We start from the raw sequence: 23,041 nt of genomic DNA on the forward strand, positions 1-23,041 counted from the left end.
ATATTTCAAGTGGCACCAAGACTATGACCAAGGGCTTATTGGCAATTGCCTTTGTTGCCTTCGTGAAGTATCAGGCCTGCACATTTCCTTGTAAAAATACAAACAGAAAATAAGGGCCCAATTTTATGGAGTTACTCGATTGGGTAAAATAGTTCAATGATTTAAATTTCTATGCAAAATCAACGTTGGACCAGCCACCAGCTTATAGCATAAACCATGTACCACACTTACCCTGCTTTGGATTACACATTATATGTGTGCTTAGCACGTTTTTTGAGCAGCTCTGCAAAATTTACAAATGGAAGTTCTGGACATAAGAAAGTCGAACAGTGTTTTAATATAATTTATACTGTATTCTTTCATATTTTTATAATTCTGAAATACACATACATTGTACCCTGTAACTCATACCCTGTTAAGCTTCACTTTGGTAGTCTTGACCAATACCTTGCAGTATTGAAGTCTGGCTTATAGGTTCCGTCTGCCAGTTCGAGGACGGGCTCAAACGCTCCGCCTAAAGGTTTGAAGTCTTGACTCAAATCGCACATTTTCAAAATGTATGTGAGGAATAGTGGTTCCAGGGGGGGGGGGGCATAAAGTGACTACAAAGTCAAGACGAATACATTATTGTTTGTGCTATTTTTAGTTTTCTTAATACATGTAATTTTTGTCGTTGGCAAAAAATGACAAAGTCCAAGTTATACATGTAGTGACATACTTTTGCAAAGAAAATAAAAACTATGCTATTGGAATTTCAAAGTACCGTTGTCATATTTTCGTTTTATAGCCGCCAAATCAACCGCCGAAAACCTTTCAGCAAAAGCTACGGCCGAAACGTAGCAACAAATGTAATAAAAAGGTATACATGTAAATGTACATGTATACAGTTACAAGAACAGTTTTATCACCGTAACAACCACAATATTTAATATATTCAATCACATGTATCTGCAATCAAAAGTGGGTTTATTTGTACAGCAGAATGATTTTCAGCATGAAGGAAGATATTTAAGAAAATTTATACATTTTATTTGAGTCCCCTGAAATTGCAAAAACCGATCTCCAAAGCGCTCGACTCACAACACACCGAAAACTATTAATGTACAGAGAAAAATTTGTTTCTCAAAATTGAACGAAAACAGCACCAAGTAAGGCTGTCTCGGATTCTGATGTGAAGTTCAACCGCTATAACTAAAGCCCAACGGTCGATTTCACAAAGAGTTAGGACTCGTCTTATCTCGAGTTGGGGAGTTTATCGTCCTAACTTATGAACCGTTTGTTATAAAATGCATATGGTTAGAAAGAAGATTTGTAAGTAGAATACAAATCCACAATGATCCACACACATTTGCCTCGAAATTGGGTGGTTTTCTTTTTACTTTGCGAACTAACACTGTCGGCCATTTATGAGACTAGAAAATTTGACTCCCATAACTGTCCGACTGTGTTTGTCGGCAAGTTAAAAGGAAAACCACGCAATTCAAGTGATACTTGTGTGGTTCATTATATTCTACTTATAAAATATCTTTGTAATCATATGCATTTAATAACAAACGGTTACAAACGCCATTCAAAGACAAACTCGAGCGATCCAAGGCAACGGGTTCCTTTAAGGTCTGCATGCTACAGTTCAGGGTTTGGGACTCGTCCTAAGTCCTAAAGATTAGTCCTATAAGTTAGGAATAGTTTTGTGAAATCGACGGCTGGTTATTTAACTTGCTAAACTCGGTTTACAGAACTAACTACTAGAGAGGTTTGGTATCTTAAAGGTGGTAACTTTTTGGTTTTGTCATCGTCGGATTTGTAAGCAAAGGATACAATAATTTCTAAGAAGGATATAATAATTATCAGACGAAGTCATTTAATAGCAGGATGCTTATTACTGCCATTAGCCTACCAACAAGTGCGATTTCTAAAAGAAATTACCCCCTTTTCTTGGTCAAATGATTAGCATACCATTAAATTCACTTTACACAGCAATCACTGCCCGCTGATAAAACAAAATATGGGATCCACCTGATATACAGAACTATATTTAAATTACAAGGAAACTATACGCATTGTAAGAAGAACCTATAAATAATAGTAAACTTGCGGGTACAACCATGTGTTTGTACTTATAACTTCTTCTTATTTCTCCACACCATACAAAGCTTCAAACAATACTTATACGCATTGTATACACAAACAAATTCAGCTGTAAAATGAAAACCTATAAAAATTTGAAGCCTTTTTTAGTTGGATTGAAGACTGTTGGTTGGTGATGATCTGTATGGTTCAGCACTTGGGGGCCAGTGGTAAGAGTTAGGTTGTAACATTGGTACATGTCGGCTCCTTCTATGGATAACGGCAAGTGGGATTGCACCATCCATCTCTGTAATGCACGGATGAAACATTTTCATATTCGTTAAACCTCTGCCAGATAAACGAAAAATGTGTTTTTCTCTAAATCAAATAAGTCATGCGCTTTGATCTACTTCTTTAGCACTGATGATACTATATGTTTTCCCAAAAGCTCTTTGGAATATATAACTCTAGGAATTATCAAAAAGTGCAAATGCCATCATTTTGATGAGTTAATACTTTTTCGTCAGCAGTGGCTCAACCCTGGTAATGAAACAACGAATAATAGAGAAAACCTGAGGAGTCCTGTCGTAGGTCGTTGTATATTCATTGGGAGACGAGGGTTCCAATGAGAACCAAATAATATCCCATTTGGGATCAATATAGCGTGACACAGGAACATCAACATTGGTAAAGAGGATATAAATAAGAATGTTACAATATACCGATCTTTATAATTACTGTGTACCTTTCTCCAGTGAAGAAGGTCCCTGGATTCCGTTGCTTTTGATGACTGGTTCTGGCGTTGGGGCTGGAACCATATATCGTGCACTGTTCCTTTTGCGTCGCCTCTGTATAAAGACAAAGCTTGGATTGATTAGATTACTGTGTGACGCATGGACAACAGTTTAAACTTTTTAAGATTGTATAAACGTTCACGTTTGGTACTTACGGAGGCACTGCGGGACCAACGGGACTGGGTTTCTTAAGGCAAGGAAACCATTTAAATGCCGTATGCATGGACACATCCTTCTTACATAATTCAGTGTGTTTTTATACCATATATCTTTGTTTTTCTGTTATTCTTTTCTGGTTATTCTGAGCTGCAGTGAACCATTTGATTAGCCCATCAGAGTTCTTCTTTTAAGATCCTTCAGTCTGATTCAAATGTCATTCTGTTCATTGACCATGTCAATGTCTGTTGGGCTATTGTTCACATTTGCTCCTTACATAAAAAAAAAACAAGGGAAACGTCATCGCTTGGCTTTCGCGAAGCGAAGTCGAAACGGAGGGAACACATAGAGATGGTTTGGGCTAACGCACCTTTCACAATGTAACAATGGAGTCCCTTATTTATTTATTTTTTCAACAATCAAGTATATGTTTTTTGAAAAGAGAGTAGTAGAACAACAATTATAGCATGATCACACAAACCGGATTTGCAAATTGCTCTTGTTCATGGAGTCAAATGAAACGAGAACTGCCTAGGATACAAGCACTAACCCTTACTGTCCCTCTCCAGTTTGACACGGCGACCCTGGCAAGCTCACTCTGTCTTTCTTTGGCTTGCTGATGACGCTTGCAGAAAATTTCTAGGCGATTGATAACAAAACCAACCAGGAACCCACCGGCAACAAGAAGGAAGACCCCTGCACAACAAAACACACATTTCACCAGTAAATATCCCACAAAATTCACGTGGTGTGGTTAAAACTACGACTCCCGAGGTGATCCCCGGAGCGTTCTATTTTCCCGAGGCGCAGCCGATGGAAAATGGAACGGTCCGGGTTAGCACGAGTTAAAGCAGTCAATATTTGTTTTATAACGCCCCAACAGACTAATTATCATCCTCGTACACGTAACGTTCGTACACGTAACGCTCGTACGCGCGTTTCAGATACACAGATGCACAACTGATTGGGTTCGAGGTGGGTAAAAAGACGTCTGGGTACTGCACGCCGTTTGATATTCGTCGGACAATCACACGGCAAACGATGCAATATCACACGGCAAACGACGCACTATCACACGGCCGCCGTCTATTAAAACTAAGACATACCATGTGACGCGCTCTAAACCAATGAAAAGGCAGAATATTTAATGTATGCAGGGTATAAAGAATATTCATGGACATGTAATTTGTGTTTTACCCTTAGCCTACATGAAGTGTAGGCATATTCTCAGTATTTTGGATATAATTTACTTATAAAATAGTTATGTAATGTTACACGATCTCCTGGCATAACCTCAGAATACGTTGAGACTCGTTGGAGGTACGTCACTCATGGATTAAGGGAAACGAGGATGAATGGAAGCGGGACGATCATTGGAGGTACGTCAGTCATGGATTAGACATCAGCCGACGTACGTCAACGTATAACAACATACGAGTAACTTCCCTCTAACGTATGTCAACGTACGCCAGCGTACCACGAACTTTCGGGCAACGTTCCAGAACGCACACGTTCAGTACGCCGATAAATTGTCAACATGCTCAATATTTTTCTCGGGTTCGACGTGTTCCAAATTTTAAAAGAGTATCACAGCGTGCTTTTTACGGAAATATCATCAACCTACCCTAACTTATGTCAGCGTACACCAACGTATTTCCTATACGTTAGCATAAGTATACGTTCAGGCGATACGCCATGGTGTGACATATGCCCTTAAGGGACAGATAGCTGATAGTTGAGTTGGTAGAGCGCCGCCATGTTAATCCAGCGGTCACAGGTTGATCGTCCCGCTCCCATTCATCCTCGTTTCCCTTATGGTTATTTTTTTTTTACATGAAATTTTTAAAGACGCTTCATAAATAGATTTCAGTTTTGTACTTCCTATCGTTCGCTGGATGTAAACCTACCTCCCATACTAGAAAGCCCAAGTGTTGTTGGCTGAATGGATTTCACCCCGCATTGCTGGGAGGTGATCCATGTATTTTCCAGCCCACCGATTTTCCCTTTTTCGTGAAACTCCAAGATGCGCAAAGATACCTGAAATGAACAAGATAATTGTTTAGACGCAATTTGTTTTTATTTTAGCCCCACTCAAACATTAACAACACAACAACAACAACAATAATAACAACAACAACAACGACAACAACAGCAGCAGCAGCAGCAGCAACAGCAGCAACAACAACAACAGCATCACAGCAACAACAACAAAATAACAGCAACAACATCAACAGAAGAAAACCCAAAACCAATGTAAAAGGTCAGGAAACCGACCGTTGCATGCAGCTCACTTTTTGAGTCCACATGCTGTTCTTGGAGAGTCCAATACCAAATCCTGATCTACCAAATAGTTCACCAACAGTAATAAGCCCACAATCCTGAGAAACTTGGAAATCAAGCATTGCTGAATCCCAAATGAACGCATCTAGGACACTAAAAGATAAGAACAAGAGAATAGTTTTCTGAGACTTGATGCATTTAATAATTACGTTTCAGAATTTGTAGAAATTATTAGTGGTTTAAGCTTCAGTGGATAGTATTTTGGCTCTAAAGGGACATCACACATTCATTGACTTTGCAGAGATAAATTGGCAAAAAGTATACTTGCGACAACACATTATGTGCAAATATATTTGCGACATCGTTAATATTTGAAATATATTTGCGAAAACATTTGCGACATCATAGTCGCAGCAAATATTTGCAAGACATATTGTGATAATCTTTGCGACATGGCAAATCTATGCTAATATATTTGCAATGTGTGCCTTGACGGTTCGCTTTCACAAAGAATTAGGATTCATCGTAAGATGAGTTGTCAATAATTACTGCCCTAGTGGTTTGATTGTGACAATTACAATTTACTTTTCAATTATAAAAAAGGAACACGTTGCCTTAGATCGGACGAGTTGGTCTTTGAAAAGCGTTTGTAACTTGTTTTTATAAAATGCATATCGGTAGAAAGATGTTGTAAAAGTAGAATACAATGATCCACACAAACATGCCTCGAAATTGCACGGTTTTCCTTTTACCTCGTCGACTTACACGGTCGGCCATTATGGGAATCAAATTTTTGACTCACATAAATGGCCGACCGTGTTAGTTCGCGCAGTAAAATGAAAACCACGCAATTTCGAGGCAAACTTGTTTGGATAATTGTATTCTACTTATTAAACATCTTTCCAACCATATGCATTTTATAAAAAACGGTTACAAACGCTCAGTTATAGACCAACTCGTCCGATCCAAGGCAACGTGTTCCTTTAAGTTTAATACACAGCCGCCCCAAGGGCCACGATAGTATTATGTTGAAATCAAATGGCTTGCGAAATTGGCGTACACGCCATTGCAGCAAGTTAAACATTATTGTGCTGTGCAACACAGCTCACATACAAAACTCTGTGCATTCTGTCCTTTTCAGATATCCATTCGGCAAGATGTAATATTATTGCATGCCGGCATATAGTGTCAAAACCATACGGATCTGTCCTACAGGGGCAGGACAATATTCTAAACAGTTATCCTGTCATTAGATAACGAAAAGCTTTATCAGCATCGTTGTAATCCATGCTGGCATAGTGTCTGTCATTTCAAACCATACGGATTGATAGTAAAGGTGCAGCCAATAAGATATTTATTCGAAACTACTGCTTACCCACTCTTGAGATCACGAATAGCGTCATCAGCATCGTCGTAATTATACTTTAACATGAATCGATACATGGTGGACAGCTCAACTTGCCGACGAAAGTACATCTCCACTGAGCTTTTACTTACCGTTGCATACTTAAAAGAATCCGATGGATTTCGAATCTATAATGTGATAAGAACGCCTTCATTTCACTTCATTTCTTATTTCGCAAGGTTAGAAAAAGCAGATAGAAAACGGATATTCTAAGTACAACTACGGTAAAACAATGTCTACACGGGACTACATGCAACAATTGAAACATCTGGAAACATATGTCCAGCTGGTCATTAACGTAAAACAATTTGCATACGGCCAACGAAACGCATTTTAATTTCACTTCGTGCACATCTTGTGTAACAAACTGATTGACCAAATACCTGGATTGCAATCATTCAATCTAAATGTACCACCAAGGTCGGGAGGAAAAACAATATATTAATGACAGGACATTTTGAATAGTTGTTAACCTTTGCATCATTGATACCAGTTATGCGAGCCTCTGGTCGGTCTAAGACCAAATATGCAGCGAGGTTGGCCGTATATGACGCGACCATGATCATGGCAAACCCCGCCCAGACCACACCCAGAACTCGAGCACCGAAACTCCGTGGTGTTCCTAAAGTGGAATAAAAAGGTAAATGCATTTCAAAGCCTACTATGTATAATACAGCTGAAGAGTGTGCCCGGAGGAAGGGCGTCAGGCTCTTTACAAGAAGTAATGTTGCTGACAAAAGGTTGAAGGCAATAAAATACAGCATCACTGGGCCCTTTCGACATTTCCGCTTTCCAATTCTCATGCAGATTTTACCTTATATATATAGTGAATTTATGATGTTGCATTGATCTGTCTGAATTTATTGTTCACTTTTCGAGTCTCATTTGTTAACTCTCTTTTTCCTTTGTTAACGGTCTCGATATTTAACTTTACGTCAACTCGATTTCGCTTTGTAAACTCGTTAGTTCAATAAACTCGTTATACCATTTTCATTGTCAACTCGTCGTTCAGTAATAGTCATCTCGAACCATGAGTACGAAACGCTGATGGCTCCTTGACAATAGGAACCAAGTAACATTGCTCAGCCTACAAAAACCGTCAAGTGTCTGAGAAGACACAATGACGCTTGGCTACAGTAACTTACTTTCTCCAACTCCACTGTTGAGCACCACTGACCATGAGAACCATACTGCCTGAGAGAGATTCAATGCCGTCTGCTCCTCATCATTCCGGCGATGTGAGAACGGACTGAACCTATCGAGTAGATAGATTACTACCGGTATGACATGGATGCAGATGCCGATAAGAATCCAGAGGGAGATCTCAAATGGACGCATGAACGACAGAAGGTTGGTGTTCATTTCCATCTGGAAGAAGAATGACGTTTTTGTTTAAAGATATGCAATCACCAAGGTGGTAGCATCTCGATTTTGTATGCTAAAAATGAGTAGGGAATGAAGTTCAATGATTTTCAGTTTATTTTAATTGATAGCAATTGGGCTACATACGTGGAACTAAATGTAGAGAGAGATACTTCATTCATTCACATTATTTACAAACGGGTTCCGCCGAATAGAGTGGGGACAAGTTCAAAAGAACTCTTTCGCCACCCACCCCCTCATTTCACAATAGACATGATATTTAGATTAAGGAAAACACCCAACACTAACCTTTTTGACGAGTATTGTCAAGCCCTGATACTTGTACGGTTTGGAGAAGTCAACAAAACGTGCTCGCTCGTTAGTGATGGTCAGAGGGGCCATTATCATGTCTGCTTTACCGTCAAGTATTTCGCCGATCATTCCATTCCATCGCTTCTCTGTGCCGTTGATCTTGGGAAATAAAACAAACACTATGATACAAAATAATTCGTCTTTGTTAAACTCAATTTAGTTGTTTTAACGTTCTCCTTGGTATGTACAAATCATGAAACAGAACCCCTTCTCCAGGACAGCATACAAAGCCATAACCCAGGAAGTCATTAAGACGTGTACAGCATTTGTAAAGGCGCACAAATTCTGCTAAAACAACATTCAAAGATTATCATGTGGAAGGAAAAGAAATTGTGAACAGGTACCTGCAGGTGTGTGTCTTCAGTTGCTGCTGAATAATGAGATGTTCCCCGAGATTTTCAGGAAGTAAATTCAAGAGCATGGGGTGCTGTGCTTGAAAAAGACCCCGTTGCCAACATCATAGCTCAATAGCATTACACGTTGCCAAACACTGGCATTACACGTTGCCAACTTACACGTTGCAAACACCATATATAGCTCAATAACATTTACACGTTGCCAACACATTAGCTCCAAAGCATTACGTTGCCAACACCAAAGCTCAATAGCATTACACGTTGCAAACACATTAGCTCAAAAGCATTACGTTGCCAACCCCATAGCTCAATAGCATTACACGTTGCCAACACCGTAGCTCAAAAGCATTACATGTTGCCAACACCGTAGCTCAAAAGCATTACACGTTGCCAACACTGGCATTACACGTTGCCAACTTACACGTTGCCAACACCGTAGCTCAAAGCATTACCCGTTGCCAACCCCATAGCTCAATAGCATTACGTTGCCAACACCATAGCTCAATAGCATTACACGTTGCCAACACCATAGCTCAAAAGCATTACACGTTGCCAACACCAGCATTACACGTTGGCAACTTACACGTTGCCAACACCATATTAAGCTCAATAGCATTACACGTTGCCAACACCGTAGCTCAATAGCATTACACGTTGCCAACAACATAGCTCAATAGCATTACACGTTGCCAACACATGAGCTCAATAGCATTACGTTGCCAACACCGTAGCTCAATAGCATTACACGTTGCCAACACCGTAGCTCAAAAGCATTACACGTTGCCAACACCGTAGCTCAATAGCATTACACGTTGCCAACACATTAGCTCAAAAGCATTACGTTGCCAACACCGTAGCTCAATAGCATTACACGTTGCCAACACCGTAGCTCAATAGCATTACGTTGCCAACACCATAGCTCAATAGCATTACACGTTGCCAACACATTAGCTCAAAAGCATTACGTTGCCAACACCGTAGCTCAATAGCATTACACGTTGCCAACACCGTAGCTCAATAGCATTACGTTGCCAACACCGTAGCTCAATAGCATTACACGTTGCCAACACCATAGCTCAAAAGCATTACACGTTGCCAAACACTATGGTGCAAAAGCATAACACGTTGCCAACTTATACGTTGCCATCACCGGAGTGACAACATAGCTCAAAAGCCATAGCTGGATAGCATTACACATTGCCAACACCATAGCGCAAAAAAAACCCAAACATGTTTACAAAGGTGTATACGATGTAAAAGCCACAAACGACAACCAATACCTTACCTTTTCGTAATTTCCAAACTGGTTGTCATAGACGCTATGTAGGTCAAAGGTGAAGTTTAACTCTTTGGAGAGTGAGTTTAAGAGATCAATGCAGAAACCTGAGCAGCACTGCCAGAGACCTAGATGTGGATTTTTTAAATAACACTCAAAATATAACTAATTTAGTTGAAATTCATATTTCGGACCATGCTATCAAAAGGGTTTATTACAAGGGGTGGATCACGATAATGAGTTTGACAGGGGCGTGCCGTGGAGGGGCGGGGCGTTGCCTCGCGCCCCTACTGCTATAACGGGAAAAGTAGGCCTAAGATAAGTCTATAAATTAAAAATACAAGAAATGTTTCAGAGCTGTCCTCCTTTTGTTGCCCGACTAAAATAAATTATCGCATCATTGAAAGCACGTGGCTCGGACCGGGGCTCGGTCATGCTGTATGGGGTCCTTTATGAAACAGGGTTTGTGCTTTGGCTCTCCGGCTTGGAATCCGTCAAAAGCCCCCCCCCCCCCCGCCAAAAAAAATACACGCTTTCAAGGAGACCGTCAAGCCACCTATCGCATCGCTTATGAGGAATTCGCACTTCAATGGATCTATCAGACAAATCTTAAATAGTCCTTTATCTTTTTATCCGAATTTCAATGTTACAATATGCGGGAACTAAGGTGGAGGTTTCAGAGAAAACCCAGTGTCTTTAGATATAGTCATTAGGTTTACGGTAACATTACCGCAAACCTTTCCATTACCCAGTGTCTTCACGATACTAAATTCTTAACCAAAGAAAACAAACAAAGTATTTGAATTCGACACAGAGGGAGCGCGACCGTTGGGCATATAGATGTGTGTTTGTAAAGTATTTATGCCGTGTTCGAATTAGAGTCTAGGGCTATGGCTACAACTGTTGCTCAGGACGTCATGAATTTCAACACATAAAGACCCAATAGTCCAACCGTAGTCATGAGCTGTAGTCGCCTTATTGGACGCAGTCTGACTTACTTCCGTTTGCTGCTAAGCATGGAACTGAATCATTCCCAACGCATTTTTTGGTAACTGGATCACTGTCATTTATGTAGACAAACGGAGGGTTTCTTAGCGTTACCACCTAAGAGAAAGAAAACAAACCAGAACAAGACAAATACAAATCGTGTGGTGACATATCAATACGAGCAGCAATATAGAGTGATGTTTTGACGTTAACCGGCTGGCACCTTTAAAGAGGTCAACCAATAATGAACCTCCGATGAACAGGATTAACCAATGAACAAACCCATAATCACCGAAAATCCAAAGCAGTTATACCCATGTATATAAATGCCTAGAGACTAGCAGTAATAGTCCGTAATTGACACGACAATCTGAGTTCGATTATTGTTTAATCACTTTCTCTAAAACCTCAGATACTTATACCTTATCAACAGTTGATGTGCATGTTTGTTAACAAGTAAGGTTTTTATGGTAATTTGCTTTTCGAAGTAATTACCAAATTAATGTATCATTCCATACCACTGCGTAACAATAGTTTAGGAGAAATCACGAGATAGTTATGTTGTTAGTATGACCAATTCATTACCGAAAACAACACCAGTCGTATGAATTGATTAATAGTTCCCTCCTCATTTATTGTTCGATAGATACCTTTGTAAATTCTAGTTCCAATAAGCATCTCATTATAAACTAAAGGCCCCAAACCATCAGTCACATACTTACCCTTAGATGAGTGGGGAGTTCGTAGCCTTCTGGTCGGTCCCGTATCCCGCCGGGCCACACTGGTGTGTTCTGGTTGGTAGCAAGCCCAGTCGCTGACAACCACTCTCCAATAGAAACTTCTTCACCGCCCTGAATGTTGATGATGTCGTAGTTGGCAGACTTACGGTCGCCATTTGCGTCAAAGTCGATCATGCCTGTTTCTCCTTGCAAAATGATTGCATCTAGGAGGTTTCTAAAACAAGATGTTGTAGATACAGATTTGTAAAATACTTCATTATAATAACCACTGTAACTTCGGTAAATTGTTTGGGGTAGAATGTTGTCCCATAGCGCTTGTCTGAATGGTCATGTTTAGATGGTTTTTCGCATTAAGAAGACAGACCAGTGGAAGAATGTACTCCAACATTAGAAGCACTGGAAGAACCAAGTCAAACACAGAGTAAGCCCGTATAAAGCAATTTTATTAAACTGTTTTAGCAATTTGGGTGTTTTTACTGTTTATATGTTTTTTAATTATTCGGGGTTGAACAGAGACAAACTTTTCTTGTTGAAACATAGGGAACGAGTTACATACAAATGTCAGCTCCTTAAAGAACAAGGGGAAGTGAACACGAATAGTCTTAATTTTTTTTTTCAAGCCTCTTTTTCTCGAAGTACACTGAATAAAATTGCTCCGTACTTGTAATAAAGCGAACCGCTAGGCCATAAACTTTCCCCGGGTTGTCTGCAATCGGATGGTGGTGGTTGAGTCCCTTTATTCTGGACGAAGCTGTGGATCCCCTTGGCCACCACCCTTACGGAGTCCTTGATGTGGGCTTTGGTGTCTCCACCGTGTTTGAGACGCATGCCAATCACACCCTCTGGGGCTGAAACCAATGCATCTCCAGTAACTCCCTGCTCAGTAACGAGCCAGGCATAACCACTCTGTGTCATGTTAAGACGTTGTGCGTCTTGATAGACAGTACATGCGTCTTTTTCACTGTAAAGTTAAAACATTGGTGATGTAAAAGAGCTTTAGAGAAGATGAAAATGAACCCAATGTAATGTTTCAATTATAGAACAGATTAGACTATAGCTGCGTGGTAGCTTTTCTTTAACCCGAGGCCTACAATTGTTGAATAAGGTGCACGCTGGTCTAGCTAACGTTTGATCGCTAGCTAGACCAGCATGCACCTCATTCAACGCCCAATGCGCGCATACCAATGTTTGCACAATAAAAGGTCTATGGAGATTGGGGTTCAGTCTTTACACATTGGTCAAATTCAATAATCTTGCATGCAGATTTTGATTTAAATTGGTTCGGATTGATATCAGCAATATTGTTTAGGGAAATAGTTTAAACTGAAGTCAGGAATTCGGATGATAAAAATACATTATATTTAACAGCAGAAAACATTTGCCTAAATTAATATGCGATAATCCTATCCTACCTCGCGTAGAGAAGTATAACTCTAGCTTGGCATTTCTTGACTTCAATAAGTACATCTGTCATGTTGTTATTTCCAGGTTTATACGTAATAGATCTCTCCATCTAGAACAAAACATAAATTATTCATCATCATCATGGACTCGTAATCATGATTGACACCCCTAGACACCCGAAGCCAACATCCCCCCAAATTCTGATAATCGGTTGGTCGAGACCAAGAGCAACGAAACAACAATAATCCCAACGGACTGCAACAACATGATTGTGAAAAGGAGACGAAATAAAACCTTTAAAATTAAAAGAAAGCACCATTTGAGAACTAAACATTTTTGAGGGGTTCATTTTGGTTACCATTGCAGATCTACGTATCAATGGAGATCAATGGTTTACAAAAGCCTACATTTTTATGTTAACGCGTGAGTCAAGGTTGTCTGCTTGTGTCTTGTAATGTTCCCTTTTTAATGTTAAACCCAATTTTACTCTGCTGGTAATTTTCATGTTTTAACTGTTTTTTTTTTGTAAATTCAAAATTTTGCATGTGGCAACCAAATTGAATGTTTTGAAATAACCATGCATAATAATAATAAATAATAATCGCACCATTTTTGTGTACAGACACGCACGGCTAAAGGGTTGCTCAACTGAACATCTTACGTCACACTTCGAGATCCTGCCACCTTTGCTGTATGACCTCGGCACATTGGGTGCATTCTTTTAGCTTCCCTGTGTCTCCCCCGCGGTGCTCACTCGGGTGAGCCACTGACAAGAGCTAAACGAACGACCACTCACCGCTCTCGTAGTGACGTCGTTTACCTGGGGCCAGCCCCCAAGTGACCAACTCCACAAGCAGGGCACAGGGGGCTGACCTGGTTGAGCCCCCGGAATGACGTCAAAAGCTATTCAAACGCACCGGGGCAGACCGGGGATGACCCAGGGAAGCTAAACGAACGCACCCAAACATACGAAGATGCATAAAGACGACCGAAGTGCAAGCTGGCCATCATCTTTCACCTCGGACCAATCATAACACAAGGAAAGCTTACGTCACAGCACGTTTATCCAATGAAAGCATTGTGCCTGTAAGACCGGTGCCTGTATTTTATCCGCAAGGACCAGTCTACGCGATTCCCTGCTCAGCGTAATGTCCAATTACGAATCTTACCTTGAATCTGTGGTAATCCACCATGCGTTTCCTGAACGTGCTGAGAATTGAACGGCCATCTTGGTCACTGCTAGTTATAATAACCACACTGCTCCATTCAAAATGCTCCACAATATCTGCCCATACAATGGCCTGATGGGAGTAGGCTGGTACCGTACGGAGATACGATTTGTGGATGTGCTGTTTACCAATGGAGGGAGGAAACATAGTTGAAATGGGTGGATATATAAGTGACGATATTGAAACTAGGTATTATGCAGTATAGATCACAACGAGGACAATGAAGAATGTTTGAGTCACGACAAGAAGTGTTTAAACAATCTTAGGTGCATTTGCTTATTTAAGATGCATACGCACTAGCAGAGAGTCCTTGTTAAAAGGAAACGGCTGCAGATTTGATTCAGGAAGGTATACAAAATAAAGTCATGTAAACAATAAGAACGGACATATTGATCAACACCTATATGAATATAAAGCGCATTACAATAAATAAAACATTTTTAAAGTCATGTAAACAATAAGAACAGACATATTGATCAACACCTATATGAATATAAAGCGCATTACAATATATAAAACATTTTTAAAGAAAAATAAATACCCAAAACAGATAAAAAAGGAACTAAATGAGTAAAGTAAACAAATTGTTTTTTAAATTTGGTTAAAATACAAAAGTTAAGATGATTCTCCAATACAAAGATGGAGATTATTCCATAGTTTTGGAGCGGCGTACACAAATGCCCGATCACCCAGGGTAGCCTTTAAATTTCTTGATGGGTATGAACAAATAATTAGCATAAAGCTTGTGCGCACTAAAACATATTTTGTTTGCAAAATGGGTTAAAATTTCGCCTTTTGTCTTAGGGCTAATGGTGACGTAACGCATGCGTGTGTGCGTCTGCCTAGTGCATGCACAACTGTATGGCGTTTGTGACAGGTGAATGTAATCAGCACGTTTCATGATCAAGGCTGACTGAAAAGATATGGAGGTCGTTCAAACAAGTAAAGTCAGAAGGATTGTGAGAGATAAGATGCATAGGATTGGAGGAATCGAACAATGAAAAAAGGTTCATGAAATTGCCACGACGAAAAAAAGTAACTGTATTTGACAGATTGATTTAAAACGCTTTATATCTGATGATGAATCTTAGCAGTTTTTCTGTAGAAATAAAAAATACCTTATCAAGAAATAAAATCGTTAGAGATCATACAAAATGTTCGAAGTGTAAGTCTTGTGTTGACTTTAAAGGAACACAGTGCCTTGGATCGGACGAGTTGGTCTATAAAAAGCGTCTGTAACCGTTTTTTAAAATGCATATGGTTGGAAAGATGTTTTAAAAGTAGAATACAATGATCCACACAAGTTTGCCTCGAAATTACGTGGTTTTCCTTTTACTTTGCGAACTAACACGGTCGGCCATTTATGGGAGTCAAAAATTTGACTCCCATAAATGGCCGACCGTGTTAGTCGACGAGGTAAAAGGAAAACCGTGCAATTTCGAGGCATGTTTGTGTGGATCATTGTATTCTACTTTTACAACATCTTTCTACCCACATGCATTTATAACAAACGGTTACAAACGCTTTTTGTATACCAACTCGACCGATCCAAGGCAACGTGTTCCTTTTATATTTAACTAAAACTTCAACGTCCGTATCATGAGCAAAACCATAATAACACTATTCGTTTGACAAACTGGGTATCTGTGAATGGACATCGTGAGAGAGCCTGATTTCCAGAACGGTTATGTCCACGCAGGAAGAATATTTATTTATTTTATTTTATTTTAATTCTTCGGACAAAACAATAAAACAAGCACAGGCCGTCCAGGGAAGGTAAAAGTAAAAAGTAAAAAAAAAAAAAGAATGTCATCAAAAAAAGATGTGCCCTCCCATGCCTAGCTCATAAAAAGTTCACATTTATATACTATACATTAAACACTTTAAAATATTCCATGATTGGAAGACACAATCTGTGAAACAAATCTGACAGAAACGCTTCTCAGATTCAAATTTCGGGGGATGAATTCTGATATCTTTTTCCATAACCACAATATTCGAAGTGAAATTATTTTTAAAATGCTTCATACTATAAATAAACGGCTTATTTGCCATTAATTGCCATACATTTTAAGAGAGATTGCCGAACTAAGGCATGAGGTCTGCATTCGTTATGATAATAATTAATGCTGTGTTATGCTGAAATCGGGGTCTGAAAATTACATATCGTTCAAACGCAATTTATAGACAAACCACCAATTACCCGCGGGTATGTCGCCACGTTTTAATACGTTCAGAATTATGTAGACGAATTCATGAATATTAACAGTATAATAGTGTGTTCCTCAATACACAAATACCTTGCGTGAAGATGGCTTTAGTGGGATGTTCTGTACAACTGAGCTCGTCTATACCGAGTTGATTTTCCAGGAATGGGAATTAAGGCAATTCAAGTAACTAAACATAATAATTATACATAATGATCATTTGAAATAGGCCTATTCATACACACATCATTATTAATGCCAATTGAGTTCTTGTTGCGTAACACAGATTAAAATAATTTCGGTTAAAACAAAACGTTACCTGCCGCATGGAACAATACTGTATACTTTATTTAGCATTCAAGAAACGGTTATAATATAGCATTCGTGATGCTTGTAATACAAATACCTTGGTTCCAGACGGGATGTAACAAAATTGAAGAACCTCCAAAATTAAGTTCACCAATCCACTAACAACATCCTACTATTACTACTTTAATAACGATTACAAATAATTACACCATATTCGTTTCTCCTTGGTCTTATTCTAGTTGTTGTGTAATACTCTGCTTCTTAATTCATTTTCAATTAAGACACATCCTGCTTTGTCTGTGTGCATCTATGATCATAAGTGACCGGTACAGACCGTGATTATCGTTGCCCCAAGCGAGAGGAAGATGATGCTCCTTCTATACAGAAGCCTATACTGTGAAGCAAGAGATGCAGATGGACAAATAGAGGACAATATATGCCCCGATGGCTCCGGCGAGAAACAGCGGGAATACGAAATGAGGAGACTGTAAGATCGTGCAATAGAATGCCTACTTCCTCATCAGTATGAAGCTAAGGATGAACATAGAGATAAGGACAAGCAGTTCGGGGAACGTAATGGTTGTCCGTCGTATTAAACAGTCTCAGCAAATATTGTGAAGGGTATCAATGACATGTATGCCTACAGTAAGGCGCCGTTTTAAATTTATATATTTTGGAGGGGGGATGTCATGTCGATGCAATTCATTATTTGAAATAGTTGTCTAATTTTTTTTTCTTTTCGAGTACCACCATTAATAACTATAAGCGATACGTTGTCAATTCATTCATAATACCAAACACTGAGTATAAGTGCTGAACGATTTAAAGCCATCGGACACTTTCGGTACAGATTTTTTTTTTTTAAGTTCACAGATTTACAAATAACTTACAGGGTTTACAGAAGGTAATGGTGACAGACTTCTCTTGAAATATTATTCCATGAAATGCTTATACTTTTTGAGAAAACATAAAAACAATATAAATTCTCGATATCGAGAATTACGTATTTATTTTAAACACATGTCATGACGCGGCGAAACGTGCGGAAACAAGGGTGAGTTTTCCCTTTATTTTCTCCCGACTCCGATGACCGATTGAACCTAAATTTTCACAGGTTTGTTATTTTATATAGAAGTTGTGATACACAAAGTGTGAGCCTTGGACATCACTGTTTACCGAAAGTGTCCAATGGCTTTAAAGCAAATAATGCGAAATCTTGACTTGATAATCACATTATATAATTTATAAAGGTCATGTTGCTATTGTTGGACATCAACTGGATGAATCCACACTTCAGCTTTTTGTACACGACGTATACTATCACGTTAACAAGATCCATTCCTCAATGTGTTTATCCCTCCTCAGTCATCGGCCAAGAGGGCTCGAGGGGAGAGCAAGGGGGAAGACTGTCTTCTCAAACAAGGGCAAAGCAGTGGGAGAATTGGGAACAGCTACAGGACATTTTTTAACGTCGTTTTTTCATGGTTTTTTGTCTGAATCTTTGTTAAAAGTCACAAGAATCATTGGATATTAATTAATAATTAGGCCCTAGTATACCATTCACTCGACTTAGATTTGGTTTGCTTAAATTAATGCGAATAGCCAAGTCACTTCTTGTGAAATCGGTCTCGTATGAAAAGGTCTGTTGATAAAGTTCGAACACCAAGCTTTAGCAATATATTTAAATTTATATCGGCATTTAATTTCAAAGATGGCCAGCCTTTGAGTTCAATGTGATGTCTCAAGTTACCAATATTTTTGTATAAATCACACAGTTAATAAATAATCAAATTAACGATCGATCAAACATCACAATGACATGAACGTAAGAACCGTCAGATATCTTTTCCGATGACTGCATGATCATAGGCAAAGTATACCTTTGGTTTTCGGAACCGCTCGACTGTAGCTTAACCCTAATATGAAATTAATGTACATCATGTTATATTAATGTCATTTCATTCGGTAGCGTTTTTGAGATTTTGCCGGAAATTAATTGAACAAAAAGACGGGAAATTGTACGATTTCACGAGGCACTAAAATTCATCTTGACTTTAGAATGGGATGTTTGTATTGTGACTCAGAGTGCTGCAAGATTTGCTGCAAAACAAAAGGGCTTTTTAATAAGGACTAACCTTATCCGAGAAGATGCACTCCCTAGCTGATATTCCAATCACGGGGATACCATAGAATCCACAGGTATAAGAAACAGATACCGATGACATGTACAACTCAGGAGAGTAACCCGAGATGACAGCGTATACCTGAATAATTATATTGACCAACAAAAAAGACAAACATTCATTAAAACCGTGACATTGTGACAAATAACCTGAATATATTGACCCCAACAGAAAGACATTCATTAAAACCATTACATTTTGACAAAAGGACAGCGTATTCCCAAATATTGACCCAAATAAAGAAAGATCTTCATTAAAACCATGACATTGTGACAAGAGGACAGCGTATACCTGAATATATTGACCCCAAAAGAAAGACATTCATTAAAACCATGACATTGTGACAAGAGGACAGCGTATACCTGAATATATTGACCCCAAAAGAAAGACATTCATTAAAACCATGACATTGTGACATGAGGACAGCGTATACCTGAATATATTGACCCCAAAAGAAAGACATTCATTAAAACCGTGACATGCGGACAGCGTATACCTGAATATATTGACCCCAAAAGAAAGACATTCATTAAAACTATGACATTGTGACAAGAGGACAGCGTATACCTGAATATATTGACCCCAAAAGAAAGACATTCATTAAAACCATGACATTGTGACATGAGGACAGCGTATACCTGAATATATTGACCCCAAAAGAAAGACATTCATTAAAACCATGACATGGTGACAAGAGGACATCGTACCCAAATATTGACCCAAATAAAGAAAGATCTTCATTAAAACCATGACATTGTGACAAGAGGACATCGAACACCTGAATATTATTATTGACCCCAAAAGAAATACATCATTAAAACCATGACATGGTGACAAGAGGACAGCGTATACGTAAATATAGACCCAAACAAGAAAGACATTCATGACATCTGGGACCGGCCTAATATCATGGAACGATCTGCTTTTGCCCATACCGTGTGTGTGTATTAGGGGCACCGTAAGTGCAGAATCGCTGAACGTGAATGTTTAGTTCTTAGGGAAATCGAGTCATGGGCAGTCATTAGCAGAACCACCTGAACTCATTTCTAGAGATTATCACTTCATATACACGGTGTACTTTAAGCAGTCTGTTTTTAAATGAACGGTCTTGATCGTATAACTCCAAACATGGTCCAAAAACTCCCTCTGCAATGTAAAATGTCATAATTTATAGGGTGATGTCACACTAGAAGGTGAAAAATCCTTCTTTTGTAAATTGGAAAGCAAAAGTGCGTTGGTCAATATAGGCGGTTGGATTTGAAGTCGGTGTTTTTACCCATTTCATTTGAACTGACAATAAGTAAGGTAATGATAAAAAGTGTGAACCTGTGTTTGACTATCGTTTCTCTGGTCCGGATTCCGGATCGCACTCATTATTATTGAATGCAGCTATAGGTACATGAGACCCAGATCTTTGTGAGCCTGGCCATGAATCATCCAAAAAATATAGTTTTGCAGATTGGGGTTAATCCGGAAGACGGATCTGGCCAAAATGAAGACTGTCGTCCGGGTACAGCCGCAGATTGGGGTTAATCCGGAAAACGGATCTGGTCGAAATGAAGGCTGTGGTCCTGGTAAAGAATTGTGTGATTTATAAGGGTTCCTGACTGGGCGAAATGAAGGCTATCGTCCGGACCACAGATTGGGGTTAATCCGGAAAACGGATCTGGTCGAAATGGAGGCTGTGGTCCGGGTACAGTCACTGTGTATTCAGGGTTACTTACCTCATTCGGAATAATCTTTTCACACACTCTGATTGCTGACTGGATGGGATTGTTGGTCATAATAATGGAGGTAACATTGAGCCTGTAGTTTCCCGGTAGGATCCGGCTGTTCTCATTCACCTCCCGGACCGCTACCTGTAAGGTCTCCATGTCTTCTACTGTGTTCATCATAGCACCGATGTGGATCTCACAGATATCTGTCCCCGTGGTGGCGGGAAGGACACGGGCGACGTGGAAGAGGAACGAGAAGGCCAAGGAGATGACAAAGTAGCGATGTCCAAGTACGATACGATGGCTGTGTGGCATCATTTTCTTAATCTGTTTGATTTGTTTTGCCGATTTTAGTGTATCTAACTTGTTCTTCTTTTCCCGCTTGGTTCAACTGTACGATCCTGCACATATAACAAGCGATAGCTCATTGATGCAAACTCAGCATGGTAAAATAGAGTTCCACAACTGACGGGAGCTATTACCCCATGTTCGGAGGAGCATTTCAATTCATTAAAAAACATGATAATTTGATATCACAAACTACACTTTTTTTTTTCTTTTTTTTTTTTACTAAGCGCAATTATGCGTTACAATATTCGAATAAATTTAACATGGAAAGCTTGAAGAATTTATTGAAAGGAATTCAAACCATGACAACGATGAGTTGAGATTTGTAGTGAGAGTGGATGACAGTGTAAATAATGGACATGGTTAAACATGGCGTCCCACGCGTCATCCATGAAACATTATAGAGAAAAATCACAATTTTCTTACCTGAACACAATGTCAGTCGTCTTCAATCAATTCTGATCATCCCGTGAAGGTGCTCATCGAAACAGATCGCCCGTAAAAGAGCCTACAGTGGCCCGACCATTAGCTATGCCACCGGTATGAAAAGACACGGCCGTTCTTATTGACGAGCTGTCCGCTTGCCGGAGACCAGCCGTAACTGCTCCCTTGCACTCTTGGCATTTGACATGCGTAATACAATCGATGCAGATTTCATCAGCGGCGCATAGTAGGACGTTATCAACAACCTCGTAGTGCGAGATGTTGGTGATCACATGCTGCTGTAAAGGGTGGTGGTTTGGAAACAGTCAAGCACAAAATGTTTATTTGATTTCCTGCTAGGGGTAGGGTCTATGCTCGAAACGAGGTTAATTTGATGTTCTTTGCTCGAATCGTACAGCACGTAATGGTGCTTAATACTTAACATTATGCCGTTGGATTAACATCTCATGATAATAATGAGCATTGCAATGATTGTCAATTTGAGTCAAGGGACTCAGTAGGCCATACGCTATTGCAGACTGTCGTCGCTATTTAAGGTGGTTGTTGTCCTGTTGACCCAGATATCTAGTAAGTGATCGTGATCGTGGATGTTTGTTAAAGCATGGAGGTAGAAATGGTTAAAGCAATCGCACAACATCGGTAAACACGCATTGTCCAAAGGCCCACACTTCGTGTATCACAACTTATACATAAATAACAAATCTGTGAAACTTTAGGCTCAATCAGTCAGGAGTCGGGAGAAAATAACGGGAAAACCCAGCATTGTTTCCGCACGTTTCGCCGTGCCATGACATGAGTTTAAAATAAATTCGTTATTCTCGATATCAAGAATATAGTAATTTTGATAATGTGTTGGTCTAATTGTAGAAAGATCTCCAGGCAACCCCTGCGTGTATTGCGTGCAACTTGACTCACTGCACACAAAGTATCTCAATACATGTTAAAATGAAAATTAACTCCGTACAAGATTTGAAAATAATGTATTATCTGTGGAATTGCAACAGAAACATAATGGTTTGACTGTATTTTAAGCAGTTCTCAATGCGTGCTCGTCCTTCTGCTTTTGGGGATTTTTGAACTGTTCTGAGATTATTTGTTACATGATCTTTGTGATTTTTGTGTTTGTCTTGGCCCTGATTTCAATCTTCATCGTTTTGGGGGCATGTGGAAACATACGCCTTAAGGTGTCTTAACTTGTTACTTGTATAATCTCATGATGGGTATCCCACTGTCGTATATCGTATACAAAAGTATTATGTTTGTACCAGAATAAATATTATTATAATTACTATTTACATTATAAATTCGCCTTTCCTTGCTTGCCGTTGCTTGCGTCTGGTCCTCTTTCTGACATCCAGTAATAGGCACTATACATTGTGTGGTCATTAATGCCGAAGGCCCATCGCA

At 39.4% G+C, this 23,041-nt stretch overlaps 1 protein-coding gene across 2 annotated transcripts; it reads right to left on the minus strand.

Annotated features, from left to right (window-relative positions):
• Window positions 1–1,632: 1,632 nt before the first annotated feature.
• On the minus strand, window positions 1,633–22,140 carry LOC117291603 (glutamate receptor ionotropic, NMDA 1-like). 2 transcript variants are annotated; one of them, XM_033773421.1, is made up of 18 exons: window positions 21,617–22,140; window positions 20,852–21,243; window positions 19,080–19,208; window positions 14,369–14,548; window positions 13,208–13,308; window positions 12,457–12,756; window positions 11,778–12,009; window positions 11,067–11,172; window positions 10,078–10,196; window positions 8,374–8,535; window positions 7,848–8,070; window positions 7,176–7,324; window positions 6,673–6,830; window positions 5,309–5,450; window positions 4,925–5,054; window positions 3,574–3,713; window positions 2,813–2,915; window positions 1,633–2,374 (listed from the first exon to the last, which is right to left on the minus strand). In XM_033773421.1, exons 2-18 carry the CDS (start codon window positions 21,158–21,160, stop codon window positions 2,235–2,237), a joined length of 2,823 nt encoding a protein of 940 aa, XP_033629312.1. In that variant the 5' UTR covers window positions 21,161–21,243; window positions 21,617–22,140; the 3' UTR covers window positions 1,633–2,234. The 2 variants fall into 2 exon arrangements, with proteins under 2 accessions (XP_033629312.1, XP_033629311.1); XM_033773420.1 differs by having other exon boundaries at window positions 3,568–3,713; window positions 21,617–22,139.
• Window positions 22,141–23,041: the final 901 nt, after the last annotated feature.

Source organism: Asterias rubens, chromosome 6, assembly GCF_902459465.1.
Source record: "Asterias rubens chromosome 6, eAstRub1.3, whole genome shotgun sequence".
NCBI classification, from domain to species: domain Eukaryota; kingdom Metazoa; phylum Echinodermata; class Asteroidea; order Forcipulatida; family Asteriidae; genus Asterias; species Asterias rubens.

Excerpts from the sequence above, each read along its gene's own strand:
- LOC117291603 (XM_033773420.1), bottom strand. The coding sequence starts at position 21,160 with ATGATGCCACACAGCCATCGTATCGTACTTGGACATCGCTACTTTGTC. Across the intron at positions 13,309-14,368 it reads TGGATTACCACAGATTCAAG|ATGGAGAGATCTATTACGTA; the intron begins GTAAGATTCGTA and ends GTTTTGTTCTAG. Across the intron at positions 12,010-12,456 it reads AGCGGTTCGCTTTATTACAA|AAACCTCCTAGATGCAATCA; the intron begins GTACGGAGCAAT and ends ATCTTGTTTTAG.